At 52.2% G+C, this 26,798-nt stretch overlaps 15 protein-coding genes across 15 annotated transcripts; 6 read left to right on the forward strand and 9 right to left on the reverse strand.

The window, feature by feature from the left end:
* Positions 1-1,257: 1,257 nt before the first annotated feature.
* RHO25_002036 (uncharacterized protein) lies at positions 1,258-2,523 on the reverse strand (the record flags this gene model as incomplete). The annotated part of the gene is made up of 1 exon (XM_023594626.2): positions 1,258-2,523. One exon carries the CDS (start codon positions 2,521-2,523, stop codon positions 1,258-1,260), a length of 1,266 nt encoding a protein of 421 aa, XP_023458603.1.
* A 661-nt stretch (positions 2,524-3,184) lies between these two features.
* RHO25_002037 (uncharacterized protein) lies at positions 3,185-5,662 on the forward strand (the record flags this gene model as incomplete). Its single annotated transcript, XM_023594627.2, has 1 exon — positions 3,185-5,662. One exon carries the CDS (start codon positions 3,185-3,187, stop codon positions 5,660-5,662), a length of 2,478 nt encoding a protein of 825 aa, XP_023458606.1.
* Positions 5,663-5,912: 250 nt separating this feature from the next.
* On the reverse strand, positions 5,913-8,294 carry RHO25_002038 (uncharacterized protein; the record flags this gene model as incomplete). Its single annotated transcript, XM_023594628.1, has 2 exons — positions 5,913-8,083; positions 8,135-8,294. The coding sequence occupies 2 exons, from the start codon at positions 8,292-8,294 to the stop codon at positions 5,913-5,915; spliced, it is 2,331 nt and encodes a 776-aa protein (XP_023458605.1).
* Positions 8,295-8,991: 697 nt separating this feature from the next.
* RHO25_002039 (uncharacterized protein) lies at positions 8,992-9,441 on the forward strand (the record flags this gene model as incomplete). Its single annotated transcript, XM_023594629.2, has 1 exon — positions 8,992-9,441. One exon carries the CDS (start codon positions 8,992-8,994, stop codon positions 9,439-9,441), a length of 450 nt encoding a protein of 149 aa, XP_023458600.2.
* A 112-nt stretch (positions 9,442-9,553) lies between these two features.
* On the reverse strand, positions 9,554-10,402 carry RHO25_002040 (uncharacterized protein; the record flags this gene model as incomplete). The annotated part of the gene is made up of 3 exons (XM_023594630.1): positions 9,554-9,682; positions 9,734-10,042; positions 10,346-10,402. The coding sequence occupies 3 exons, from the start codon at positions 10,400-10,402 to the stop codon at positions 9,554-9,556; spliced, it is 495 nt and encodes a 164-aa protein (XP_023458599.1).
* A 197-nt stretch (positions 10,403-10,599) lies between these two features.
* On the reverse strand, positions 10,600-11,723 carry RHO25_002041 (uncharacterized protein; the record flags this gene model as incomplete). The annotated part of the gene is made up of 4 exons (XM_023594631.2): positions 10,600-11,187; positions 11,237-11,332; positions 11,382-11,477; positions 11,586-11,723. The coding sequence occupies 4 exons, from the start codon at positions 11,721-11,723 to the stop codon at positions 10,600-10,602; spliced, it is 918 nt and encodes a 305-aa protein (XP_023458602.1).
* Positions 11,724-11,931: 208 nt separating this feature from the next.
* On the reverse strand, positions 11,932-13,672 carry RHO25_002042 (uncharacterized protein; the record flags this gene model as incomplete). The annotated part of the gene is made up of 2 exons (XM_023594632.2): positions 11,932-12,483; positions 12,539-13,672. The coding sequence occupies 2 exons, from the start codon at positions 13,670-13,672 to the stop codon at positions 11,932-11,934; spliced, it is 1,686 nt and encodes a 561-aa protein (XP_023458601.2).
* Positions 13,673-14,238: 566 nt separating this feature from the next.
* Positions 14,239-14,976, forward strand: RHO25_002043 (uncharacterized protein; the record flags this gene model as incomplete). Its single annotated transcript, XM_023594634.2, has 2 exons — positions 14,239-14,831; positions 14,889-14,976. The coding sequence occupies 2 exons, from the start codon at positions 14,239-14,241 to the stop codon at positions 14,974-14,976; spliced, it is 681 nt and encodes a 226-aa protein (XP_023458947.1).
* Positions 14,977-16,086: 1,110 nt separating this feature from the next.
* RHO25_002044 (uncharacterized protein) lies at positions 16,087-17,209 on the reverse strand (the record flags this gene model as incomplete). Its single annotated transcript, XM_023594635.2, has 4 exons — positions 16,087-16,233; positions 16,292-16,669; positions 16,720-16,873; positions 16,923-17,209. The coding sequence occupies 4 exons, from the start codon at positions 17,207-17,209 to the stop codon at positions 16,087-16,089; spliced, it is 966 nt and encodes a 321-aa protein (XP_023458607.1).
* A 238-nt stretch (positions 17,210-17,447) lies between these two features.
* Positions 17,448-18,086, forward strand: RHO25_002045 (uncharacterized protein; the record flags this gene model as incomplete). The annotated part of the gene is made up of 1 exon (XM_023594636.2): positions 17,448-18,086. One exon carries the CDS (start codon positions 17,448-17,450, stop codon positions 18,084-18,086), a length of 639 nt encoding a protein of 212 aa, XP_023459782.2.
* Positions 18,087-18,614: 528 nt separating this feature from the next.
* Positions 18,615-19,472, reverse strand: RHO25_002046 (uncharacterized protein; the record flags this gene model as incomplete). The annotated part of the gene is made up of 1 exon (XM_023594637.1): positions 18,615-19,472. One exon carries the CDS (start codon positions 19,470-19,472, stop codon positions 18,615-18,617), a length of 858 nt encoding a protein of 285 aa, XP_023459220.1.
* A 347-nt stretch (positions 19,473-19,819) lies between these two features.
* Positions 19,820-20,261, forward strand: RHO25_002047 (uncharacterized protein; the record flags this gene model as incomplete). Its single annotated transcript, XM_023594638.1, has 3 exons — positions 19,820-19,885; positions 19,941-20,051; positions 20,106-20,261. 3 exons carry the CDS (start codon positions 19,820-19,822, stop codon positions 20,259-20,261), a joined length of 333 nt encoding a protein of 110 aa, XP_023459219.1.
* Positions 20,262-20,398: 137 nt separating this feature from the next.
* On the reverse strand, positions 20,399-21,221 carry RHO25_002048 (uncharacterized protein; the record flags this gene model as incomplete). Its single annotated transcript, XM_023594639.1, has 2 exons — positions 20,399-20,439; positions 20,492-21,221. 2 exons carry the CDS (start codon positions 21,219-21,221, stop codon positions 20,399-20,401), a joined length of 771 nt encoding a protein of 256 aa, XP_023459781.1.
* Positions 21,222-21,603: 382 nt separating this feature from the next.
* Positions 21,604-23,118, forward strand: RVB1 (RuvB ATP-dependent DNA helicase pontin; the record flags this gene model as incomplete). The annotated part of the gene is made up of 1 exon (XM_023594640.2): positions 21,604-23,118. One exon carries the CDS (start codon positions 21,604-21,606, stop codon positions 23,116-23,118), a length of 1,515 nt encoding a protein of 504 aa, XP_023459221.1.
* Positions 23,119-23,798: 680 nt separating this feature from the next.
* RHO25_002050 (uncharacterized protein) lies at positions 23,799-25,119 on the reverse strand (the record flags this gene model as incomplete). The annotated part of the gene is made up of 3 exons (XM_023594641.2): positions 23,799-24,660; positions 24,723-24,995; positions 25,052-25,119. The coding sequence occupies 3 exons, from the start codon at positions 25,117-25,119 to the stop codon at positions 23,799-23,801; spliced, it is 1,203 nt and encodes a 400-aa protein (XP_023459785.1).
* Positions 25,120-26,798: the final 1,679 nt, after the last annotated feature.

A 26,798-nucleotide genomic window follows, 5' to 3' on the forward strand; every position in this document is an offset into this window, starting at 1 on the left:
ATCAATGGCAAATCCTGGAATCCAGCAGCACCTACCGCAGCGGCCTTCAGCGGCTGCCTTCCTCTACCTCTACGCTCCTCCATCTTACGATGAGTCGAGCGCGCCTCCTTCATATGAACGACATGGTCCGCTCCTACCATGCTATCGACCGCGCCCAACGACTTCATCAGCACTGTCTCGATCGCGATCTACTGCCTCGCTTGATCGATACCAACGGCGTTGTTCGCAACGTGACATATTCTTCCTCGTCCTCGTTTTCGTCCTTGTCGCGGCATTTGGAATAGCAAGTGGTATCATTCGACGCAAGCACTAGCTACGCCACAAGCAAAGGAGGTCGAGCCCTGGAAACAGCAAACTTGCAAAACTCGACTTGTCGAGAATCTGTCCTTCACCATGCCTCACAGGAGCAGGCCAAGGAGGAGTATACCAGCAGCCGCGCTCGGCGATTTCTCCCCTATCGATCCAAGACCCGGGGGTATATTCGCAGCCGGCAGAATCCCTCCACCTGAGATGCAATTCGACTTCTCTATCATGGACGCTCCTAGGCCTTCTCCATTGCAGCTACCTTCACCAAAGCGTCGCGACGCCCCATGGCGCTCGAAGACCCACCTGCCTACCATACCTCAGATTGCAGAATCACTCTTCGGTGAGAGCAGTAGCAGTAGCAGCAGCACTAGCAGCACCAGCACCACCGGGACCGTACCGACGCCATACACAGCCAGCGATCTGCTACAACTTTCTACGCCAACCCCAGTACACCTACAGCCGCGTGATGCAGCCAATCGCCTTCCAACGCGCGATCCTGCGTCTATTTCCCACGAAAACGCCCATCGGGACAGTCAACCTTCGAAACTTGAGAGCAACCTGACTGCAACCGATCCCAGGAACAAATATCGCTCTGCAAAATATTGCATTTTCCAACGAAAGGATTGCACGGACACTGTACTGCCAAACTACGTGTGCTGGGACTGCGGCGCCCGAGTTGAGCGTCAAACGCAGCGGCGTGAGAAAATACTTCGGAAAATCTTGTTGCTGGGATGGTTAGCTTTGCAGGCTGTGGTAGTCGTACTCCTTACTTATACCGTCATGGCTGCGAAGCATACGCGAGCTATGAGACAGATAGTGGATCAGTTCGATCAGATGTGCTGAAGTAGCAGAATGGGGAAAAGACGCTGTTGGGCAAGCTTGCTTTACAGTTCTATGGAAGACGTTCTATTCATCAGGTCGTTGAGCGCTCCAGCATCATCTACAGAGCCATTATGAAGTGCTACCTTCCACCAGAGCAGTATGCAAGAGCAATCCCTCATCACTCTCCAGCTCCACATCTGTGCCCTGCCCAACGAAGTAAACGGCGCCTTCGTTCAATTTGTACGACTTGCCCTTGGCTTTCAACGTCGCGCTTCCTTTCGTTGCGAGCAGGATGCTGGGACCACCTACTGCCCCAAGAACCTCTTTCTCGCCAGCCTTGAGCTCTGTCTGTAGCATGTCGAACTCTGAGAGAGGAGGCGCATAGACAGTAGACTTCCCACTCTTGCTCTTCTCGTACGGCTTTGGCTTGAGAATTGCTTCTTCGGCCGAATGTGGCGTGAACGTCAAACATTCCAAGAAGAGATCAATGTTGCTTCTCTCTGCGCGAGGGCAGAATCCAGTGTTCAACACGTTGTCCGATCGAGCCATGCATTCGATAATGTCTCCAGCGAGGTACGCATGAATGCCATCAGCTGGGATATAGATGCTCTCGCCGGCTTCGAGGACGAGATAGTTCATTGTGATGAGAGCAACCAGGGTTCCGGGGTCTGATTCGCCGTATTGCTCGGCGAGGCGAGGCGCGAGTTTTGGAATGTAATCGTACTTGCCGAATTGCGATCCGGGCAGGTCGGTGAGGGACTTGTACACGGATTTGACTGTGGAATCATCGGCTTTGAGCATGTTGCCCACCACAGCCTTGAGTTGTTCATTGTTGAAGGAGGACGATTTCTGGCCTGGAACAAATTGTTGAAGGGGTTCGATCTTCAGTAGACCTTCGATGTCTTCGAGTGGCTTGAAGCCACAAAAGGCTTCGAATTTGCCGAGAGCGAGGGCGATTTCTGGCTTGTGATTGGGGTCCGTGAAATCATCCGGTTTCTCCTTGTGTAGTTTGGCTGCGACTTCTTTGTTGGGGTGAAGTTGAAGAGGCAGAGCCTTGGCGATGGAAAGGACCTTTGGCAGGTAAGGAAGTTTAGAGTGGCCAAACTTGTCGAGTGTCTCTTGACCGATAAGCTCCTTGGGGTATCGATCCAGAACATCTTGGAGATCCTCGCCAGTCTCTTCTACGTATGATGGAAGTTCCGGGTACGTGCCCATCCACATCTCGGCGTAAGACTTCTCATTGTCAAGTTTGAATGGCGTCTCTGGTCCTTTGCCATCCCAGCCTTGCTGCTTCTCGCACAACCGCGCAGCAATCGAGTCGCTGCCAGTCTTGCCCCAGGGATACTGGTTGCAGCTGCACTTGATTTTGTAGACGGATTCCAATTGCGTGGACATGTTGAAAGTTGAGAAAAGATCCTTGAATGAGTTCGAGACAAGCAGAAAGAGATGAAGAAATACACATATTATGATAGAGGGCATGCACAAAAGTGCATCATTACAGCCATGACGTGGAGGAGCCGTCATATGGGCCACTTAACTTCACTTCAACCTACAGCGCCCGGAATGCGTCTCCGCTATCTGGAGGACAGTACAAGATGTCTTCCGAAGAACAAACCCTCTGCTGTCACGATGTGTCGTCGCCGCATGTCCAGAGTCCGTGGTTTATGATTGCTAATCGCGTCCTGCATTGCTGTCGAGGGACGGGTGGATCAGCCAAGACCAACGACATAAGACCACTGTCGTGATAAGTCCGGACGCAAATGATAGAAGAGCAGGTCGCTGAATTGGCCATGATGCCACTTTGTGTCAATGCTTGCGATGCATTGTTGTTGTTGGTGCACTGATTGAAAGTCGGCAGCAGGAACAGGCGTCTTGGCAAACCCTGCTTATCGGACTGTTGGTCCGTGCTATCGGCGAACTGGCACAATTTCTCGTCTGTTAGTGCGTAGTGGAGGGCAAGAGCGCCTGACTCTGTTCGTGTAGAAATTCAGTCACACTGGCGACCACACTCCCTTTCCGATTCAGAGCAGGCGGCGCTGGCCCTCGTAGCGGCTCGATGGCGCCCGAACACCACTCCCATCGCCCAACGACGAAGCAGGTCAACAAGCCGTTCAAGACCCGCCACGCCTCGAAATCGTCGCTGAAGAACGAGCAGAAGGGGAAGGTCGAGGCTTGGGAGAAAGGCAGCAGAAAGACACCACAGCAGCAAGTCATGTCCAAGATTGACAGGCGTAACCGGGCAAAGCAGTTGCGTCAGAACCACGCGAGCGACCGCGAGGACAAGGCGTCCGTGTTCGCAGGTCGCGATGCTGCGCCTCGGATCATTGCTGTGGTCCCTCTGTGTGACGACGTGAGCTCTACCAAGGCCATCAGTGAACTGACTGGCAGCGTCGAGGCCGATGACATCGATGTGCAGTCCGCTAGCATATACGTTCCACGATTTAAGCAGAACGTACGATTCTTGACGCCCACGAGGGATGTGATACAATGCCTGGATGCCTGTAGAGTTGCAGATTTCGTTCTGTTCGTTTTAAGTGCCAACGAGGAGGTGGATGAGGCAGGCGAAGAGCTTCTGCGCAGCATTGAGGCTCAAGGTGTATCAACAGTGCTCACTGGTGTCTATGGCTTGGACAGGGTAGAACCAGCCAAAAAGCGACCAGATGTTGTGAAAAGTTTGAAGAGCTTCATCACGCATTTCTTCGCCACACAAGAGAAGGTACACGATCTGGGCAACAGGCAAGAATGCAGCAATGTCATGAGGAGTTTGTGCACAACCATGCCAAAGGGCATCAGATGGCGCGAAGACAGGAGCTGGATGCTGCTTGAAGACTGCCAGTGGGAGGTTGACCAGGCCATCGTCACCGGCGTCGTACGCGGGAGAGGCTTGAAGGCTGATCGACTGGTACAACTGGGCGACTGGCCTGATCTACAAATCGAGAAGATCGTGGCTGCTCCCTTAGAGACACGACACAAGAAAGCCAAGAAAGATGAGATGACAGTGGATGAACCCCAAGGAGAACAGATTCTCGAGCAGGCCACTGACGAGCGCGACGATCTCGCAGAGCTTGCTCCCGAAGAGACGACCATGGACGATCTGCCTACAGCCTCCGTCGCTCCTTCAGAACGAAAAGCGGTTTTGCTCGATGATCACCACTACTTCAACGATGATGATCGAGACAATATACCTGCGCCGAAGCGATTACCTCGAGGAACCAGCAAATACCAAGCAGCCTGGTATCTGGACGATGTCGACTATTCTGGATCAGATCTGGAAGATGCCGATGAAGATGAGGATGAAGACATGGATGTGAATGCGAATGGCTCGGTAGCAGGTCCCGCTGATGGCCACTTCGAGGATCGCATGGATGCAGCAACAGAGGCTGGTGCACCATCAGAGTACCCACAAAGCGAAATGTTTGATGATCGAGCACCGGAAGACGAAGCAGAGCAAATCGAGGCATATCGCAAATCGAGGCGTGAAGAGGCAGAAGACGACTTGGAGTTCCCAGATGAGATTGAGCTGCACCCTGGTGTCAATGCGCGCGAGCGATTGGCAAAGTACAGAGGCCTGAAGAGCTTGAGAACAAGTGCGTGGGAGACAGAGGAGGACAAGCCCTACGAACCAGAGGACTATGCTCGTTTGCTGGAAATTGCCGACTACAAATCAGCAAAGAATCGTGTCGTCAAAGAGGCTGTCACGGGCGGAGTGAAGCCTGGCACGCGTGTGGCAGTCTACCTACGCGTCCCACAAGACAGGCGGCAAGAGCTCGAATCGCTGCCGAAACCAACAGCACTGTTTTCGCTTTTGCGACACGAGCACAAACGCACGGTAGTCAACGTTTCGATCACACTCTCGTCCGACTACCCTGAGCCGATCAAGAGCAAGTCGCCTCTCATCATGCAATGTGGCGCTCGCCGACTTCTCATCAACCCGCTCTTCAGCGCAGCAGGCAACACGCCGAACAACGTCCACAAGTTCGACCGCTACCTGCATCCAGGACGCACAGCAGTAGCCACCTTCATCGGTCCAGTAACATGGGGCAGCGTACCATGCCTCTTCTTCCAAGCGCCAACATCCTCGGCCTCAGGCGATGCCATCGAAGACCTCGCACAGTCGCTCAAGATCTCGCAGTCTCAAACGTCCCAGCTCGAGCTGATAGCAACCGGCACTACTCTCCCGCCTTCAACGCAACGCATCATAGCCAAGCGCATCATCCTCACTGGACACCCTTACAAGATCCACAAACGTGTGGTGACTGTCCGCTACATGTTCTTTAACAACGACGATGTGCAATACTTCCGTGCTCTGCAGCTGTGGACGAAGAGAGGTCGCAGTGGCTTCATCAAAGAGACTTTGGGAACACATGGGTACTTCAAGGCTACATTCGACGCGAAGATCAATCCTCTGGACTCTGTTGCTGTCAGCTTGTACAAGCGAGTGTGGCCAAGACAGGCACAGGCGTGGAGACCAGGCGTTGGAGGCACGAATGATGACGACGAAGAGGCTCCGAAATTGATGGAAGTAGAGAAGTAGTTTACACGATGTGCTTATGAGGACAAGGATCCTGCACGTGTTCGAAAAGGGCACGCATTTACTTTTACAAAAGCTCATCTGAGCATCGAGAACAGCGGTAAAATTCGCTTGGACAAACAAAACCATTCTGAATTTTTGACAAAACTCCTTCCCATACGCATTCTCGTTTCCTGCCGGCCAACCTTCCCTGGGCTGGCATATTTTCGTGGTATTCACTGTTTTTGTGTTCGTTGTTGCAGTGTTCATTGACTCATTTCGAGTGACGGTCGAAGGTGAACTCTGGTGCTAATGGATCGAGCGGCGAGTCAGTTCTGTCAATACTGGAAGAAGAGCGAGGCGAGTCGTTGCTCGAGGTTGGGGTAGCCGAGCCGAGTTCTGGTGAAGCAGGCAGTGGAGTGTGTGAAGCCAGTTCAGCCGCAGCGGCAGCTTCAGCTGCATGACGCTCACGCTCAAGTCGAGCGCGCATGTGTGGCGGAACCCAGCCCTCTGGACGGGTAGTTGGAGCTGGTTCGACCTTTGCCTTGACTTCTTGGTCAAGCAGCACGCCGTCGCTGCTGGTCGTGATGCTGCCATTGCCGTCGTGGATGGTAGTCTCGACACGCAAGACCTTTCGTGGACCGGTGCCGTTAGAAGCTCCGGTCTGCTTGTAGGTCTCTTTGAAGATGGTAGGTTTTGGAGGCTCTGCCTTAGCACAAGAGGCATCGGCCACCAAGTTGGCCTGCTGTTGCCTCAGGTAGCTTTCTTCGGATTGAGCATCCATTGACTTTTGGTGCTCTTGAGTAGCCCAACCGCCCCATTTCTGGTTCACTGGTCGCGGCCGACGGCCTTCAATACCATCCTTGTACCACGGCCGAATGACTGGGTAACGGATCTTCTTACGCCCATGCTTGTTGACCTTCATCCGAGTCTTCTCGCCAGCGATGTTGATAATATCGTCCATGTCGGTCGGGTGCTTCAACCGATCTCCGTAGATCTCGCGAATAGCTTTGTGCACCATGAAACGCGCAACTGAATGCTTCACGGGGCCAACTCTCAGCACATCGTATCCGTAGGCCGACTTTGAGTTGGGATCGAACAACCGAAACAGCTCGTCAGTGACAGCAGGGCCAAAGTTCTCGCCCAGAATGTCCATATTCGATGGACTAATAGTGATCTTGCACTGCAGATCACTGGCACCACTGCTGCTGTTTCCCTCGTAGCTCGTGACATCGGAGATCTTGTCGACTTCAGAATCGGACTTCCCATCCGATGACAGAATATTGTCACTCTCCTCGTTGCCTCTGTCAGCGACGGTAACTTGCACGCCTTTGCTCACGCTTGTGATACTGAAGTTCTGCAGAGTCACTGCCAGTAACTTCGAAACCAACAGGTAGTGGCAATCGGCGAGCGAATGGTCTTGTGTCCACAGGTTGTAAGCTGGTAGGTGTCTCTGTATCTCTGGTACCAAAGCAGAGTCAAGTGCTTGGAAGCTGCCAATATCGACTTCAGCAAAGCCACTGTCGTTCGAGGTCACATGCACGGTGTGTCCGGCTTCGATGATGTTCTCATCGTGCTTGAATCCGCCTTCTGGACTGACATAACTTAGGCCGATATCGTGAAGTCCCAGGATGCGCATATGATGCTGGATAAGTGCGTTTGTGCGAGGCATGTGTAGCTTGTGGCGGGCAAGGTCCTGAAAGCTAGCATGGCTGGTGAGACCAGCCACAGTCATTTCAGCAAGCAAGAGGTGCTGGAGCTCCTCGTCCGCACCGACATGCTTAAGGACTGCCAGTGAAAGAGACGTGGCTGAGTCGGCACCTGCAATGGCTAGCGCTGTGCGGGCTTCTAGACCGCCCACGCAAGCCAGCTTGTGCTCGTCTGAGCCGGCAAGGCCATCTTCGCGCGCCTGTGTGCAAGCAGGCTCTGCGGGTATGCTCTGGCCCAGAACCTCCAGCACTGGATCGAAGGCGTCCTGACCTTGACTGCGACAGCGGATGATCGGAAGCAGTGCCTTGAGGAATGGGTGGTAACGAAGGTATGAGCCATAGAGCACAGAGTAGAACTTCCAGCTTTCCAGCTTACTGTAGATCTTGTTTGCGTTTGGAATTTTGTCGATAAAACCAGCGCGCTCGCCAGTAGTGACAGAGAACATGACATCAAAGGCGTAGCGAGTGAGCAGATTGGCCAGATCGACCGGCGCCTGCTTCTGAGCCGCATCTTGCAGGACACACCGAAAGAGAGCGTTGCACGCATCGATCAATTGCTCATTATGGTTCAGTCTCTCCATTTGCAAGCAATTGCGCAGCGAGCGCGCTGCCGTGTTTTCAACTATACTGGACACTGGCGACGGTTGTTTCTCTAGGACACGGAGGCTCTTCGTGTCCTCTTTGGTGTTGAAGAACTGCCAGCTGAATTCGCGTGGCGCGACTTGAATCAATGGTCCTGAGACTGTCAGAACGCGTGCCGTGACCGAACATCACTGAGCGAACTCACCGTGGAGGGCGTGCAGCTGTTGCAGCTTGGCTCTGTATGTGCCTCGCAGGAGGTGCCAAACCTTCCAGAGACGCGTGAACTTCGCAAGGAAAGGTCCTGGCACCTTGGACAAGAGGCGACGGAGGAATGGCCAGCTCTTGATGTGGTCAAGGATGTGCATCTTGAATGTTTGGTTGTTCGATGTTGCTGACTGGTGTCAGGCTTCGACTTTTCTTCGGTGCGTGCAGCTGTTGGTGCGCAGCTTGGCGCCGTCACCGTGGTGCAGATGTTGCAGTGTTTGTCGACAAGGTAATGGTTGTCAGTATGTGGTGTGAGTTCAGATCAAAGCGAAAAGGCGAAGAAAAAAGTGACTCGGTGTTGGTCAAGTGTTCATGCTATTGAGGAGAGCGACAATATGAAGGAACGAAGAGCGAAAGTGGAGCATCCCGCCCCAGCCGCCGCGCGCCTGCCATTGCTGAAGCTGAAGTGAAGTTCTTCAACGTTGTTTACACATGCATGCAAGCAAGCACCTCACTCCGTATGAGGGCGGTTCCGATTTCTCACAAATTACGACGGCCGACGAGCACGCTGTCGAGCAGCGTGCGTGAGACATCCTGCGCTTCAGTAACGTATTCTCTCTTGGCCTGCGCATCGAGACATGTGTCGTGTGAAGGTGAAGTGGAAGTTGAAGCTGAAGCGCAGAAGTGAAGTCCAGCCGGGAATAACGAACAGCCGGGCGTAGCGACATCGGGCGCCACCAACGTTCCAGAAGACAGGCGAACACAATGATGCTCTCATACATATCTATTCTCCAGATCGCAGACTGAGCAACCTATCAATCCCTCTGCACACCAATCATGCAGTCAACGACACGAACAATGCGCACCCTGCGCCCAGGCTTCTTCGTCCGAACATTCGCGACTTCCACACCCGCCAGATCACGATGGTCAACAGGACCCGCTCCACCACGACTTCCCAAAGAAGAGCAAGAGATCTTTGAGCGATTACAACAGCAATCAACAGGCGCATTCAGTCAACCCAAACCAGACCCCAAAACAACAAACAGCGAAAAGTTAGAAGAGTCGGGCGCAAGCACCACCGCATCCAAATCATCAGAAGCAGACAAGATGCTAGAACAATTACGCGCACGAGCTCAAGTAGCAGCAAAAGGCGATGGCGAAGAGCTACATCCAAACATTCGACGAGGCGCTGCTCCAGAATTCGAAGGCGAAGTCAATCCACAGACGGGCGAAGTAGGAGGGCCGAAGAATGATCCATTACGATGGAAGGGCGACTGGAGTTACAATGGCAGGGTCACAGATTTCTGAGCAGGGCCAGTAGAATTGAAGGAATGGCTTTTGTCTATAAATATTGTACAAATACAGAAATACCGAAAAATGCCACAGGCTTTCGAAAGCTTCGCTGTCGTTGCTGCGCAAGCTACATCTTCGAGGACTCATCAAGGTCGATATTGTACTTGTTATGCTCACAAGTTGCAACCACCGAGCCGTCTTTTTCTCGCTTCATGATTCCTGTCAAGAGACAAAGTCGCTTTCCCGCATGCACGATCTGGAAACAAGAGTCAGCAATATTCCAAGGAGGGAAGAGAAGGACACGAACCTGACACTCCACAGTAACCACATCATTCTCAAACGCCGGCTTCACATAAACACAATGCAACGACCTCGTAGTCCCCATGGTACTCCAAAACCCATAATCCGAGATCGGGAACAAAGTCCAAGTCGTGCACACGTCGAAGATGGCCGAAATAGCACCTCCGTGAAACGTCCTCGTCGGATTTAGGTATTCTCTCAGGACAGGAAAGCGATAAACGATTCGCGAAGTTGACTTGGACGTCAACTCAGCTTCGACGATTTCGAGTTTCTTGAGCCATGGGATGAGGAAATTGTTGTCGCGGTCTTCGTCGCTCTATACATTGACACTTTGCGTTAGCTTGCAGCCTGATTTGAGCTTTGGGGGGAAAGTCTATGAGCTTATTGTGCATGAATGAAATCAAACAATTGCAGAGGATCAATGGGTATGTCCACGAACGCTTTCGACCATAGTTCTGATACCCTCTTCAATTTCTTCTCTCCATTTTCTCTCTTCATGTTGTTGATCAGATGTCGATCCTTTAGGCCCTCCCCGCTCGGAGCCCGCCATTCTAGCATGTGATAGGGAAATTCAATGCTGTGAGAAAGTGCTATCAGTGAATGTTGTGAGAATACTCACTTCTTCAGCGAAAGCACGGTCGTCAAACACCTCGCGCAGCCGTTCCAGTACTGACATTCTTTATTCCTGTATCGTCATTTCTGTCGAGATGAGGAGAGAGACATGGGTAGCACTAGAAATCTACCGCGGCTCAAGTTCAGCTCGAGCGCTTATTAGATTGTCGACATGCTTATGTAAGGAAAGTCTATTCGCGTGCAACTCGCTTGCCGTTCCTGCAACATGACTTTGCATTGCATCGAAAACACTAGCTGTGCTCATCTTCTTCCTTCAAGCCTCGCAATGTCCGCCTTGATCTTGGCTGTCTCCCGAATGATGTCGCTGTACTCGGCTGCGATGCCTCGGATCGCTTTTGCTTGGTGGTATTCTGCCAGTTTGTCCTCGGCATCGCGGATTTTTCTCTTCAACATGACGGCTTCGTGGTCCAGATCTTCGGAACGTGTTTTGAGGGCCTCTTCCAGATCTGGTGATCTTGTCTGTGATAGGAGCTGGTTGTGTTGCAGTTGCAGCTTCTTGCTCATGCCCTCGGCGACCGTAGTCAGATATTCGGCCTTGGCTTTCGTGCCACGAGAAACGGAGCCATGGATTGTCTGCTCAAGTGTTCGAATGCACGTTCCGATAGCCTTGCGATAGAGATCATGGACGTTCGCAACTTCGTGTGCCAGATCCAGGCGGATTGCCGCTATCGAGTCCTCAGCTTCAGCTGTATCTGCTTTCTGCTTCTGTATGCGAGCTGCAAGGTCGTCCCCGTCTGAATGTGCTTGTGGCGCCGAGATGCGAGCCAAAGTGACAAGATCGTCAAGAGCGGCCTTCCAGATCTCTTTGGCGATGGGCTTTACGTTTTGCTGGCAACCCATCAGTTGCTGCATCGTAAGTTCGGTATGTCGTTCTTACTCGAAATTTGTCGACATCCTCCCTGAGTAGCAAAGCATCTTCTCTCGTAATCTGCGACTGCAGAGCGGCTGCGATTATTGCCACGAGTTCTTGCAACTGTCAAACTTAGCGAAAGATATGGAGGCACAACTGCTCCCGGTCTTACCTCTGCGGGTAGCTGATCATCGCCGTAGGAGAGGGACTGCAGGTACGACTTTATCAGGCCTTGTTTTGCTACTGACGTCCGGGCTCTTCGCAATTCCTGTAACAGTGAGCATCAATATACATTGCGTCTTGAATTTTGATGTTCGGAATGTCATGCCCAGCTGCCAACTCGAGAAGAGAAGGCACTCGCAATTGGTCCCCTTACCTCGTCGAAGGTGTCGCGCTCCTTCTGCACTTTCAGATCAACCTTGGAAGTTCCATTGGAATTCAGTTTGTTCGAACACAGATCGCGATACAGCGCGTCGAACTTTGGATCCACATTCGACTCCACAAGAGGCAACATGTTGTTGCCGGGCTGGGCAAGATGCAAAGTGTGTGCCGTAAGTGCGTTCGTGAAGGGAGGGTGAATGTCAAATTCACAAATCAAATATTGATGAAGCGTCGCTCAATTCGCATGCAATCGTCTATGTCTATGTCTATAACAGTGCAAATGTATGCAACCAGGATCTACAATAGAAAACACTGCTCGTTCTCCTCTCCTCGATGCATCGTCACAGTAACCCAATGTATTCACCTACATTGAGCAATCGAGCACCGAAGATGCCCAAAAGCTGAACGATTGAGGCGATGACCGGTAGGGCCATGATCCTCTCCAAGACCCGAATCCCAAACAGCAACGGAAGCAGAACGAACAGCCTCAACAGATAGTCCTTCCAGATGAGAGTTGGCTTGTGTCCGCGGCTGTATGTTGAGTCGACAAATTCGAAGGGCAATTTCGCGCCAAGATGCTCGATGGCAACGCGCAGTCCACTGCTGAAGCCGTCCTCATGAAAGCCGTATTTCGTCCACGCTCCACAGTAGCTTACACCTCTGGTATTCTGAATCTTTTCAAGACGCTCTTGAGCACGGACCGACTCGATTGTGTAGAGTGGGTGTGTGTAGTTGAACTTTCCTTGTGTCAATTCTGGCTTGGGTTCCTCGTCTGGGTTCATTGTCACGAGCACCGGCCCATATTGCTCCTCTGGGAAGTGTTGGAGAATGTTCATGCAATACGTCAGACTGACACCTGCTGGATGGGAGAGTTGCGATGGCTTGGAGGTGACCTGATCACATCTTGTTAGCGTGAGCATTGCGGCGTTGAAGAGGGCAAAGACAAACCAGGTAATTCCAGGCGGTCCAAGTAGCACGGCGTGTTGGCATCAGTGCCAGGTCCGAGTGTAGGTAGCACACATTGGCAGTGGTCTCAAATGCCGAAAAGATCTCAAACTCTTCTTCGGACACGTACTGAACACCACGAGATGACTGCACGAAGCTGCTTGCTTTCGATGAGGTGCTTGAGGCACTGGATGAAGGAGCTGTCTTCGAGGCACCATGTTTGGCCAACAACGGAAGGACCTCATCGCCGTGACAAGCGAGGATAACGTGATCAAAATTGCCTTGATCGATCTTTCCATTCTGAGCATTGATCCAGGCGACGCTTACTAGGCCTTCGAGCTTGGCTGCTGGCCGCAGCACGTTGGCGACTTCACAGGAGAGGTGACAATGCAAGCGATCTTTCGGAAACTGCTCAAGGATTGCATCGATATATCGGCGCGAGCCTCCGGGTATCGTCAGCCATGGCGGCCGGTCAGCTAATGTCGAGAGAAGATGGTGATTCCACATGAATCGAATCAGCGTCTTTGCAGGAAACTCTAGGCTGGCCTTGTCTGGCGAAGTGCTCCACACTGCGGCAGTCATTGGGATGAGGTAGTCGTCGCGGAATGCTTGCGAATAGCCTTCACGATCCAAGTACTCTCCAATTGTCATGTCAGCTGCCTGCTTCCTCTTGCTGCGAATGAATCCTGGTCGCCACGTTGCATCGTCGTCGTCAGCGAGGATGTCGAGAGCAAACTGATTGAACCGAACAATATCGAATATCATCCGCCAATGTTGGGGTCGGAAGATGTTGCGTCGCTGTGCAAATATACCTTGTGGTTCGCCCGACCATTCGAATTCGCCTCGATTCCTGGAGACACCAAACGTCATCTCAGTGTTGACGGGTTCGACACCAATATGGTTGAGGAATCGGATGAAGTTGGGGTAAGTGGCGGTGTTCATGACGATGAATCCAGTATCGACATCGATAGTCTTGTTGCCAGAATTGAATGGCTGAGTGTTGGTATGACCTCCAAGGCGGTCGGCTTTTTCGAAGATGTGCACCTCATAGTCAGTATCTCTCAGTGCCCACGCTGCTCCCATGCCAGCGCAGCCACTGCCCACGATGGCGACCTTCTTTCTGGTTGGAGGAGCCATTCTCTTCTGTGCGCTATTTGCTTGTGTAGATTTGCGCTTGAACAGATGCATCAAATTAATGGTTGTTGATCTGCATTCATATGTCAGACAGCAGGCGCAACGGCCAGAAGAAGTCGCGAGGTTGGGAGATTGTGAATGATGGCGAGACTACCCGGACAGGCCATGGGTCCGGCGGGAAGAAAGTATGCTCGAGCACACTGTTCACCGTCCCTGCTCTACGAGCACCATTTTGATGGCGCTTTGCGATCGCAAGTACGACGTCTGCAGTTGCATCGCAGACATGAATGAAACTGCAAAGCGGCGGAGAGCGGAGCAGGTTCGTGGTCCTAGTCATCGTGATCGCTTTGTCCTGTGCACGTGAAAGCCACGCTCGCGCCACAGCTGATCATCGCAGCCTCCGACATCCTGGAGGCATGAACCACCGACTGTGAACACTTGACATTCGACGTACATAACTACCACCACGCTCGAGAATAACGATTTCAGACGCATATCTATCAGCGACTGAGAGATTGTAGTTACGGTTCTCGTCTAGCGCATCCCGAACAGCACAAACGCCGGCGAACATGTCGAACCCACTGGACACCGATGCGGGATCCGAGCTGTTCAGCAACTATGAGGCCGAGTTGAAGCTGGTGCAGGCAGACATATCGCAGAAGCTAGATCAGATCCCTGAGCTCTCCGGCGAGCAGCGCAAGACATTCATCGCTCAAGCCGAGAGAGCGCTGGAGGAAGCCCGAGAGTTGCTGGACTCTATGCGCTTGGAGAAACAGAACATCCCACAGTCCTTGAAAGTCAAGGTTAATCAAAGATTCCGGAACTACGAGAGCGACGTAGATGCGGCGAAGCGAAAGCTGAAGAGCCTGTCGAGCGATGACCGTCATGCACTCTTCGGAAAGCGGTATACAGACAACCCGACACAGGATGATCAGCTGGCACAAAGGCAGCAGCTTTTGGGTGGTACAGAGAGGCTCGAACGTTCGAGCGGCAGATTACGGGAGTCGCAAAGGATCGCGTTGGAGACGGAGGACATAGGGCGAAACACACTGGCGGACTTGAGCAGGCAGCGTGAGACTATCGAGCATACTCGCGGTACGCTTCTGGAAAGCGAGGGATACACAGATCGAAGCAATAAGACCTTGAAGGGCATGGCCAGAAGGTATTTCCCAAGCCTTTGGTAACGGGTCAGTATCACATTTCGCTGACCGCTTTGCAGGATGGCAACGAACAAGATCATAACAGTCGCGATCATCACTGTTCTGGTGATACTCATCATCGCAGTCGTCGTGAGCAAATTCAGATGATGAGACCACGAATTCATGGCGGCGTTTGTACGTTAGGTGCATGGGATGTTGGGCATGACATTCGGATACCTGTACAGCTTGAACTAATGCGACAGTACTTAGAGTACCCGTTTCACACTTCAAGTGTCGTTCCCAGCCAACGGTTGCTGATAAGCCGTGGATTATACCATCCAGGCTGTGTTTTGGACCAAGCTCGCTCCAATTCGTTCAGAGCCTTTTCTTTGGACATATCCGTCCCCATGGACTTCTCCTCCTTCTCTTTTGTATCTTGCACCAAGACCTCCTTCGCACTCTCACTGCCAACTCCAGAGAAGCCACTCTGAAATTCGAACTTCACATTCTTGATCGAACGAAAGCCTTGAGCAGCGTACAAAACGGCACTGGGCTTACAACTCCTTCCACCAAACGCACACATCTCGAGTGTGAAACTCTCCAGCGGCACTTCCCTCTCCGCCAAAACAGCCTTCACATACGCCATCAACGCCAACAGGATCCGTTCATCCCTTGCCTCCTGCGGAACGAACAAAACAATCCGCAGCTTATGCACCCACTTCAAAACTTCCTCATATTCCTCAATCTTGCAGATCTGTTTCCGAGTATTATCTTGAGCCAGCAAGCTTGCTGACGGTGCAGTATAGAATTGGAGTTCATGTCTCTTGTACAGAATCTCTAATGCTTCGTTTCTCATTCGACGACAAATTACGAGTAAAGCATGGCAATTTCGGGATCTGGTTTGCTTGAGTCGTTTTTGCGTCCAGCTTTGTGTCCAGCTCCAGACGTGGCGCTGGATGTATAGTGGGCGAGTACGTGTGGCTCCGAGGACGTCGTGGTAGATTTCGAGGCGGAGTTCGGCGGGGAGACTGAAGAAGAGGCTGGTGTGTTGATTGTTCGTACCTGTGGAGTGCTGTGTTCGTCCGAAGCTAGAGAAAGATGTCACAGGATTTTGGGATTGAGACATGGCGAGGTTCGTGTATTCGTGCCTGACATGCCTTTCGTATACATATACTGCTACAAAATCAGCTGCCTAAAGGTTATTCATCAATATCAATGGTAGAGACAGGTGGCTTCGAATTCTCAACCACGTTCGTTGTAGCAGCATGTTGTTGCCTATCAGGCGTGCTTCTTGACAAATTGCAGCAATGCAGAATCCACAATCTCTGGATGAGAGAAAGACAAAAAGTGCTGCCCGCCTTCTACCACTTGAAGCTTCGCATCGCAGTTGGTAAACAACTTGATCTCTTCTTCCGCGTTTGCAACCTGTACAATCAGCGTCAGTAACACGTTCACATTTTTCCGCCACTGCCATTTTACTCACACTGTACACCTGATCCGAAGTCCCATGCATCCAAAGCACAGGACACTTCACATCCGATAACCTCGAATGCAATCCATCCCGCTCCCTCAAATTGATAGCAGCCATCCGAGCTCGACGTCTTCCATCATCTCCCTGATAATTCGACTTGATCGTCTGAGTCCAGAATTTCCGCGTCTCAGCAGGAACATCTTGACCGAAACCAACATCGATCAAGAAGTTGCAGTAATCGTCAGTAGGAACAAAGTCTGGTGTGGGAGTCGTGGTCGTCCACTCTTGAATCGTACCACCGAGGGCATCAAAGCCTTGCCAGCAGCCAAGTTGACGTGTTCGCTCAGATTCGTAGTCCATTGATGTGCCCAGTGGGATAATTCCGGCGATCTTGACTGCAAGTCAGCGATATGGAGAGCGGAGTTGATTTTGGTACTGACCTTCTCTGGTGCCAGAAGGGCCATTCTGACGCAGATCCATCCGCCCTGCGAAGTACCAAGGACGAAGACTTTGCCTCTAATATCAAGAGCTTCGAGGGCCTGAAGATTCATGATCGCGGTGTCCCAGTAGGTGAAATTCTCCGTGTCGGTCCGACTGTTCATTCTCAGAAACGGTGTTCACAAATGTTCAGCATCTCACCTACGTCTGACCATGTCCAAGCAGCTCAATCGATATGAGATTGAGCGCATTCGTCAATTCCTTGTTCGCATACTGTGATTTGTACAACTCGCTCGAAGTAGTAAAACTGTTCACAAGGACCACAGTTGGCTTCGCAGGATCGTAAGGATGTGGCATCTGGTATGCGGCATCGATGCCGCCCAGATGAGGCACATGAACAGTCTTAGTGTTAGGCATATTGTTCCACTGTGCAGCCAATTCGAGAATTCGTTGTTGTGCAACAACAGCAGCACCTCGGATCTTTGTAGTCATAGACAAGAAGCGGGACAATGTCTAGTCCGCGACTTGATTGGGTGGACTACTTTAATACAGTGGCTCCAGATCTATCGACTGTGACCTCATTTGTTCGTCTTGCTGGGCAAAGGACGAGTCTCGCTTATGCGGAAGCGGGGCCTTGAGCGGGGCCTGACTTTGGGCGTGCCTTCCCAGTACAGACTTGCAGCTGTCAATGTACCAAGGTACAACCGCCATAGCCAGAACAGCTTCAACTATGGCCGGAAACAGTCGAGACAGACTGACAAATGGAAACGACTCTGGACAGTTGTACGCTGCTGGCTTCAATGCGCACAAGCAATTGAATCCTACCACCACAGAGGATCTGAGGGACTTCAAAGCATTCAGCACTGATGCCAAGGGCCCTCGAGTTCTATTCGCGGGATGGAGCACTACAGTGATCATCGACGGGACTCGAGTGCTTAGCTTGGGATACCAGCGAATTGACCAAGACCTGGGCCCTTTAGCCCAAGAGCTACATTCAGCCATTGGAGACCATGATGCATTCAAGGCATGTGTCGACGATGCGGGCCGCCTCTATGTCGTCGAAGATGACCAGAGCGGCGGACATGTTCTCGTGTGCAAAAGCGTTGATTCCTCCCCTCGCATCGGTCGATTGGCTCTGGCGTCGAACAATCGCATTGCTATGACCGCCAAGCAGGCACCGAATGGCAATCTCTGTCACCTCACTGAGTTCGAAACGTATGAATCGTTTCTGAAATGGTACGAAGATCCTAGTGGCGAGGGCAACTACCCTATCGGCCATCATATGCTGCCTGGCAGACCGAAAGACCTTCGATCGAATGTAGCGACCTTCATACTGCTCTTTCATGATGGTAGCGTCTGGACATGGTAAGTTACACAACAAGGCCAAGGAGTCTACCTTGTCACTGACTGGTTCAGGGGAGACTCGAGATACCAATCTCTGGGTCGGCGTGTCACCGGGGAAGGTGCCACACCAGCTCATCAACCAGGAGTAGTGGAAGACCTTGGAGGCCTAGTCATCGAGTCCATTGCGGCTGGAGGCTGGGAGGCGGCCGCGATCTCTGAGGACAAGGCCCTATACATATGGGGCGCCGCGGCGCCAGGCGGTGAGGATCGTATCAAGAGCCTAGAACCGGGAGAGCTCAGCCTGGTGACGATCTCCGATAGCCCAGATTCAGAACCGCTCGACGTGACGAGTGTCAGCTTTGGGAGCGATCACATTGCTGCAGTAGCAAATGGCGGGCTCTATGTCGCTGGGAGAAACTCAAATGGCCAGCTTGGAATCGGCCGTGGAGATGCGTTCCTCGCAGACTGGCACAAAGTCGAGCGTCTGTCTGAAGTCCAACAAGTGATATGCGGCCCTTGCTCAACTTTTGCATTGGCAGCCGGACCGGACAATTCAGCTGAGAAATCTTGACAAGCCCATCGTCAAGTTAATCACGAATCCAGAAAGGACTGCAAACTGCCTTCTGCGGCTCCAAACGCCTTCCTCTCTCATCAACCAGAAGGCTCCTCCAATAGGCCAGAAGAATCCAATCAGGTTGCCATAAAGCATGTCTTCCAGCGCACCGGCATCTTCTGAGTCAAATCCTCCATTCTCCTGAGCGTCACCAGCGCCTCCACCGGCTCCCTGATCCAGCCACCTCTCTTCCAGTGCTAGCAGTTCCTGGCCCATAGGCATGGTATCGGGTGTATGTGTGTGAGCCTGTATAGCGAGAAATTGTGCTCGCAAATCAGCTACTTCTGCTGGTGCGAAGCCAGCTGCCAGAAGGCGATCGAAGCCGCGAGGGGCAGGCGTGGTGGTCGTTTCATGGTGCTGCTGTTGCTCTTGGCCGGCACTAGTCTTTGCATCTTTCGATAACAGCGCCGCGTCCGCTGCCTCTGCTGTTGTTCTCTCCCCTGCGAGCTCATCTGAAGATAGTGGATCACCTATCGAGCAATGAATGTACACTCTTGGTGCCAGATCCCGCATCGGCAGCTTCCCCTTCGCTTTCGTGCTCTTCGCCTCGTCATCTCGAACAGGAGGTGGTCGTGTGATGCTAACACTATTCGATATCGCGGAGTCGTCGACGAGAACTTTGCCAGAGTGGATCAACCGCAGGCGCGCGTTCGATGCGGGTGCTGGGAGCTGTTCGCGCAGTTGTTGTTTGAGAGCCGCGATGGAAACATGTTCGGGATTCGTGATGTTGAGCACCACATCGGGATTGGACGTCGAGAAGCGTACCACGACATCTATTGCCTCATTCGACAAGGACATTGTCGAATGGTGGGACTGCAGACGGGAAGCTGCTGTATGTTGTCCCACTCCAGTCCGTCCGTGTTACCGTAGCTCGGATGTGTCAGCAATTGCGAACCATAGCTATGATGTTATTTGCGGCCTTTCGGTCATTGCATCAATACTTCCAGGTTCATTGCGAGCGAGACTCAAGCATACGAGGTACCTGATCGCATTCTGGCGTGAGAAGTGATATTGCAGCAAGCTGGAAGATCGAGCTGTGTGCCTGCACAACATCGCTTTGACGTCACTTCCATTTCAAGCAGCAGACGAGAAGCGTTCATCGACGGCAAAGACAACGTTCCAATATATCGACATTGCTAAGGAAGATGGCGATCGTCCACATTGTACTGTTCGAATTCAAGCCAACAGTGACACACGCACAGGTTGAAGATGTAAGTTTGGCAAACGCTCGTTCCAGTTCAGTAATACTGAGCCACATTGAAATAGGTCTGCACTCGCATGCTGGCCCTAAAAGACAACTGCATTCACCCAACAACGAACCAGAAATACGTCAAGTCGTATGGCGGTGGACGAGATACATCTCCAGAAGGACTACAAGTAGTTAAGCTCCCTCTGATCATGAAAAGATCCACAAACTAACTTCCACAACAGGGAGGATTTTCTCATGGCTTTGTGAGCGAATTCGAGTCGCAAGAGGATCGCAAGTATTACTTGGAGAAGGACCCTGCACATTTGGAATTTGTGGCGAGTCTGAAAGATGTAATTCAGAATGTCCGTGTGCTCGACTTCGAGCCAGGCAAGTTTTAGGTAGAGATAGATGCTGGATCTGATGCTGTTGCTGCTGCCATGCTATATCTTTTATGGTGGTCATCGGCTTCCGGCCTGCCTCTCGCTCGAACGCAATCAATGAAAATGCTATACCATCGCTGTACAGGGGCGTTTGGCTATGATATGCTGAATGATTCTCCACAGCCACATTGTTCCGCTACGAATGTTGTTAGTGGTATTCATGTTAGAGCGCAGAAAAGAATACTCACTGATGTTCGGATTCTTGAAGATGAATCGCGCGCTAAGCTTATCCTCCAACCAGTCCATTTCACTTCCGATTATGCTGAACAGTGCCTTGCTGTCTATCAAGACTTTGACGCCATCCTGTTCTACGGTCTCATCGAATGCTCCAGGTTTGTCCACGTACTCCAAATGGTATGCTAGCCCGCTACACCCTCTGTTCTTCACGCCTATCCGGATGAGTTTGCTCTCGGGTTGTTCAAATAATTCTTTCAATTGCTCCACAGCCTTGGCCGATAGTTTGATGGGAGCTTTCCTGGGCCTCAGCTTGCTCTTTTTTGGCTTAGCTGCTGCTGTCTCGGGAGTGATCGAGGGCTTAGCGGTTTGTGATGTAGATGTCGCTCCTGCGGTAGCCTTGCTTTTCTGTGCCTCTGCCTCTCCTAATGCTACGCTCGGTGGGCTGTCCTTCCGTTGCCACGGAGCTGTAGGTGGCCAGGTGTGTTGTGAGCCTCCAGATATGCTTGTCTCTGAGACGCCGCTATTTTTCGGTGGCGGAGGCATGTCGCTGTCCAGTGTCTGCGGACGATGAGCGGACTCAGTCATCAGTGGTCGTTTGGAGGACGCTGCTCGCGGTCGGAAGGACGAGAAAGGACATCTTTGGGCCTTGAGACATTGTGCGCATCGCCGAGTCGAGGCCGGTTGTGATGTGAAACGGAAGATGGTCGACACTGACGGCGCAGCTGTCCTGATTGCCGCCATGGCTATGAGTAGAATCCAAGGAGGAGGTATGCGGCGGGAGTGTGTACGGCGAGATGTTGGATCGTGTGAAGGTGGCTACAGGCAAACTGATTACTGTACAAGATGCGGCGATGACCGAGGGACCGTGACGTGCGAGCCGCATGCATAAGCCGTTCTGCCATCTTTTGATTGGCAGACACAAAGATGCCTGAGCGCCTGAATGTTCGCGTTTCATCGAGAGCTTCCGGCACGCGTTCTCAACTTTCGCATCTCAGCCTGCGCCCATCCAATACGACGAATCCAATTCAACGATTGTAGCGATTGTATATCGAGCCACTACTTTGGTCTCTGAAACGAAACAGACGCGGTCCAGCGGCATCTGTCGCATCGAAAGATAGCCACCATGGCCACGAATGGTGCAGCAGCTGCAGCACCGACTGCTGCGCAGACCGGAAACAAACCAGTCCAAATCAGCGAAGTGCGGCAAACGAACTCGCGCGAGAACCGAACAGCAGCACATTCGCACATCAAGGGTCTAGGCCTGCGACCAGATGGAACAGCAGATCCCAATGGGCAGGGTTTCGTTGGTCAGACGGCGGCGCGCGAGGCATGCGGTGTTGTCGTTGATCTGATCCGCGCAAAGAAGATGGCCGGAAAGGCCATCATGCTGGCAGGAGGACCTGGGACAGGAAAGACTGCGCTTGCGCTGGCTGTGAGCCAAGAACTGGGAACCAAGGTGCCCTTCTGTCCCATGACGGGAAGCGAGGTGTATAGCGCAGAGGTAAAGAAGACGGAGGCATTGATGGAGAACTTCAGACGAGCTATTGGGCTGCGTGTGCAGGAGCGCAAAGAGGTCTACGAAGGCGAGGTTGCAGAATTGTCACCAGAAGAGACCGAAAATCCTCTAGGCGCATACGGCAGGACAATTTCACATCTGCTAATCACATTGCGGAGTTCGAAAGGCACAAAGAAGTTGAGACTGGATCCGAGCATCTATGAGGCCATACAGAAAGAGCGCGTGCGACTGGGAGATGTCATCTATATCGAGGCGAACACAGGCGCTGTCAAGAGAGTAGGGAGATCAGACGCATTTTCGACCGAGTTTGACCTGGAAGCGGAGGAGTACGTTCCTGTGCCCAAGGGAGATGTGCACAAGAAGAAGGACATTGTGCAAGATGTGACACTTCACGATCTGGACGTGGCCAACGCGCGACCGCAGGGCGGTCAAGATGTTATGAGCATGATGGGCCAATTGATGAAGCCGCGCAAGACAGAAATCACAGAAAAGCTGCGAGGCGAGATCAACAAGGTCGTGAACAAGTACATTGATCAGGGCATTGCGGAACTCGTTCCTGGAGTCCTCTTCATCGACGAAGTCCACATGCTCGACATCGAATGCTTCACCTACCTCAATCGAGCCCTCGAATCCACCATCTCACCCATCGTCATCCTCGCATCCAATCGAGGACAAACCACAATACGCGGCACAGGCTCCGTACAAGCCAACGACCCAGGCCTCATCTCCGCCCACGGAATTCCTCCAGACTTCCTCGCACGACTGCTAATCGTACCCACGCACCCATACACCGCAAACGAAATCCGCACAATCATCCAAACCCGAGCCAAACTCGAATTCGCAACACCAACAGCACCGCAACTCGCAGACAACCCACAAGCGCTCAAAGTCTCAGCGACACTCAGCCCAGAAGCCCTCGAAGAACTCACTAAGCGTGGCGAAACGGTTTCTCTGCGATATGCGCTGCAACTGCTCGCGCCGGCTAGCATCCTGGCTCGAGCTCGTGGCAGCGAGGGCAATGTCATCAGTGTTATGGACGTCGAAGAAGCGACTTCGCTTTTCTGGGATGCAGGACGAAGTGCCAATCAATTGCGAGAGCAGGCTTCTATGTTCATTTCGTGAGGGTAGTAGCTTGATCGAGAGACCGAAGAGAAAACTTCATTTTCGAGCTCCTAATCAATGAACGACTCGGCCCTTTTGAAAACATGCAACCCACTGAGCGGTTCAGTCAGTGAGAACCACTAGTCTTCTTCCTCACGCCCGCTACGAGCAGCCGTGACGGGTGATGCGTCATGATGGTTGAGGAAGAGACGTACCAAGCTCTCCGTGCCACATTAGACAACGGAACGCACACGGATCTGTGGCGATTGATGTGCTTCACATGCATTAGCCAGCGCACTATTATGATTGCGTTGTGTATTATAGAGAACGAAAGAGAGATACGATAGTCCTCATTAGCTGAATGTTCGATCCCAGCAGTTCACTCTTCGCATTTTCCTTACTCTATCAAATCCTCGAAAACATCACATTAATTTGAGGTATTCACATTCGAAGCTCTGAAAAAGGTGGGCACAAGTCTTGGATTGGCCGTATGTATGTCATTACATCGTTAATTTTACACGCTATCTTTTTTCCAGTCCTGTCAATCCATATCATTCGAAAAGAACCTCCTTAGATTCTCGCCTCATCTATTCGCACATAGGGTATCATCGCTCGAAAGAACATATCAAAACATCCAGCCCATGAGATCGTGGCCATAGCTTAACGTCTCAGGCACATTGTTGAAAAGGGCCCAGCAATTTTTATACAAATGAAGCTGCTGACCTGTCGTCCATGGAAGCTTTCAACGATGAGGCAGGTTGCGTAGATTTCTGGGATCCATGCGTTTCCGGATCGGATGTTCGCCGTATTCGGTCATGTGTGGCAAAGTCCTGCAGAACTGGACAGTTGCCATGGTTATTCGCCTGTCCCGCGTGACCCTTATACTGTGGTGGTCTTCGATAATCGGCTGGATCTTCTCGGAGAAATTCAGCGAGTGTGAGACTTCGGCCTGCTCGACGAAATTCGTCTTCGAGTTCTACGTCGTCGTCCTTGTCGTCTTGTAGTCGCCAGACTGTGGCGAATTCTGGTGGAAGTGCGCTGTTTTTGCGTCTGCTTTCGTCGTGCGTGGGAAGGGCGGTATCCATTGAGGCTGCTACTGATGGTTTGAAGCCAAGTATTTTGCGCCAGAACCCCCATACGAATGGTAGATTTGCTACGAGTAGAGCTGTCGAGCTTTCTCTGACGTACCAGTATGTCCACATGGATCCAAAGGGTTCGCTGAATGAGTAGACTTTGTTTAAGATGGCTGCGAGGATGACGAAAATTCCAAGAGAGAATATGCCAACCAGGGGTATCTTCTTTCGCCAAGGTAGTTTCATCTTCAAGAATATCGGCAGTCCTATCGCGAGCATGATGAGATCGCTGGTCAAGTTAAGACATGCGTTCAGAATCAGGTGATTCGTTGCGGCGTTGCATTGTGATGAGTTGGGTGGCACGGCCCAGTACTGAGAGAACGGGCGGCACCAGACTCCAAGATATAGAATGACCATGACCACGAAAGCCACAATCACGCCGCCCAGGAGTACCTTGATGGCAATATTCTGCCATCGGAGCGTGGTCAACCTGTAGACGCGTTAGTCCAAGTGATACACGCAGGTTACGTTCACGTCAATGATAGGACTAACCTCAGGTATAGGATCAACACACAGATCTTGGCGAGCCATATGGCAACATTTTGGCAGTTCTCCAGTACCAAGATCAATTTACTCCCTCGAATACGTTGTTGAATATCTGCCTTGGTGAGGGAGCTGATGTCGAATCCTTCTGGAAAGAGGTTGCTGCTCGTGTTGGCAACAATGTTGATCGTGACAAGGAACACGATGTAAAAGCATATCGCAAGCAGCATGAGGATGTCATCTGCCTGCGGCTTAAAGCCTCGGGCCATCCATCGAGATGCACTGAGCGGGACAATTAGCCACCAGAGTCGCAACACTTGGGCGATGCTTGCACATACAATCTACTCGCAGCTATGATGATGACAATGAAGAACCAGATGGAGGACTCGACGATCAGAGGAGGCATGGTTGTGAAGAAGGTTGCTCGTGGGCTGGGCCCGGGTCCAGGTGTCAAGGATACTCTTGTGGTGATGCGAAGACGTGCCGCTCGTAGACCCGGCGGGGCATTGTGATGGAGCCGCCGCAGTTCAGCGCATCAGTTGCAGTGCGAGGACAGTCGCGACACCGATGGCAGAAGTGAGCCAGGTGTGGATGGAGGCGAGAGCAAAGGAGGAGGAGGAGCGCGTGAGAGCGGCACCGAAGGTAGCGCGGACGGAAGAAAGCTGGGCTGGTGGATGTGAGCTGAGCGCCTCGCACTGGGGCTGGCAGGCACGGCGGAAGAGGCTGCATGAGAGAACGCTGCGCTGGGGCACGCCGTTATCTCGCCGCCGCCGATGCGGCTGCATCCGCTCACCAATCTTGGCTCGTCGCTAGCCGGACAGCGTGGATTCGTGCATCAGGGCAGAGGACAGCACTGCACTCGATGGTGGCATGGGAGACGGCAAAACTGCCCTGTCCAGACATGCCGGCGTGCTGACCTTCGTCGCTGCCCGTTCTGAGAACGATCCGGACTGCTGAGGCAGCGGCCACGCGAGCAAGCCGACGCGCTAGTGGAACTCTGTCCCTCCACCTCCGGCTGCATGCTGTCTCCTCCGAATCCTCCCACGAGTACGAGCATCAGGTCCCACTCTCCACGAACGACATCTCACAGCAGGATGGCGCTCCCAGTATGCCGGTCAGCGAGCGACGAACGGCACGCCATCCGATAGAGGATTACGACTTCTAAATTCCTACCCGACTCGCAGCATCGGCACGATGTAGACTTCAACGGTAGCTCTCAACTAAAACAAGCCTTCGCCGTACCATGTGCCAGGAAGCTGGATCCTCACTTGCACAGCTCCTGTCCGTGCCGAGACATCTGCATCGAGCTCACCACAAGCACCGAATCTGGAAACTGGCCGAAAGGGTACAGTACTCCTGCAGCACTGCATACGAAGCACATGTTGGCCGCACTCAAAAACACGTGGAGGACTGCTTCCACTGTCACAAGCTGACGCACCCATTGACGCTAAACGGTCACAAACTGTAATCCTCCACGCTTTGATGATGAACGATGGGAGCGGAATTGCAAATGTTGTTGCTTCGCAGTGGAAGCTTCTGGCACTTGTACAGACATCTGAGATGCAAATCGTTCTGAAGCCCTACACTATTGACCTCGCTTGTTAGGTCTTCCGCACAATGTCTATCAAATCCCTACTGGTCTGGAAGCACTCCTCGAATGTCAAGCACAGGCCTCATGAGACCCTTCCCTCGCTGGTTGGAGCCAAGCCGTGCGGCAAGAATGGGGCCCATGTCTTCACAGCGACACTAAGCAAGTCGTTGTTTCGAAGCTGGCCAAGATTTTTGTGACTGCCGTTAAAGACAGTCTGATCTAGGGCCAACAAGCCAGAATTGTTGAAATCGCTTCAACGATGCGTCGAACATCCTTGGGTCAAGCTTCCGCAGGACCGTTCGATCTCTTGCTCTTCTTACTCTCTCAATCATCATTAACAGGGGGTTGCTGGAAGGTCCATTGTCCATCGTGAATGTCGCTTATTCTCAATGTGAGCGATGGCTTCTCTTTCTCCACTGCATGGGCCGAGATACTATTCGAGGGTTTGGCTTTCGGAAACGCTGTGTGTTGTTCGGATGGAGCTGGCGATGGCA

This window comes from Cercospora beticola, chromosome 1 (assembly GCF_033473495.1).
Source record: "Cercospora beticola chromosome 1, complete sequence".
NCBI classification, from domain to species: domain Eukaryota; kingdom Fungi; phylum Ascomycota; class Dothideomycetes; order Mycosphaerellales; family Mycosphaerellaceae; genus Cercospora; species Cercospora beticola.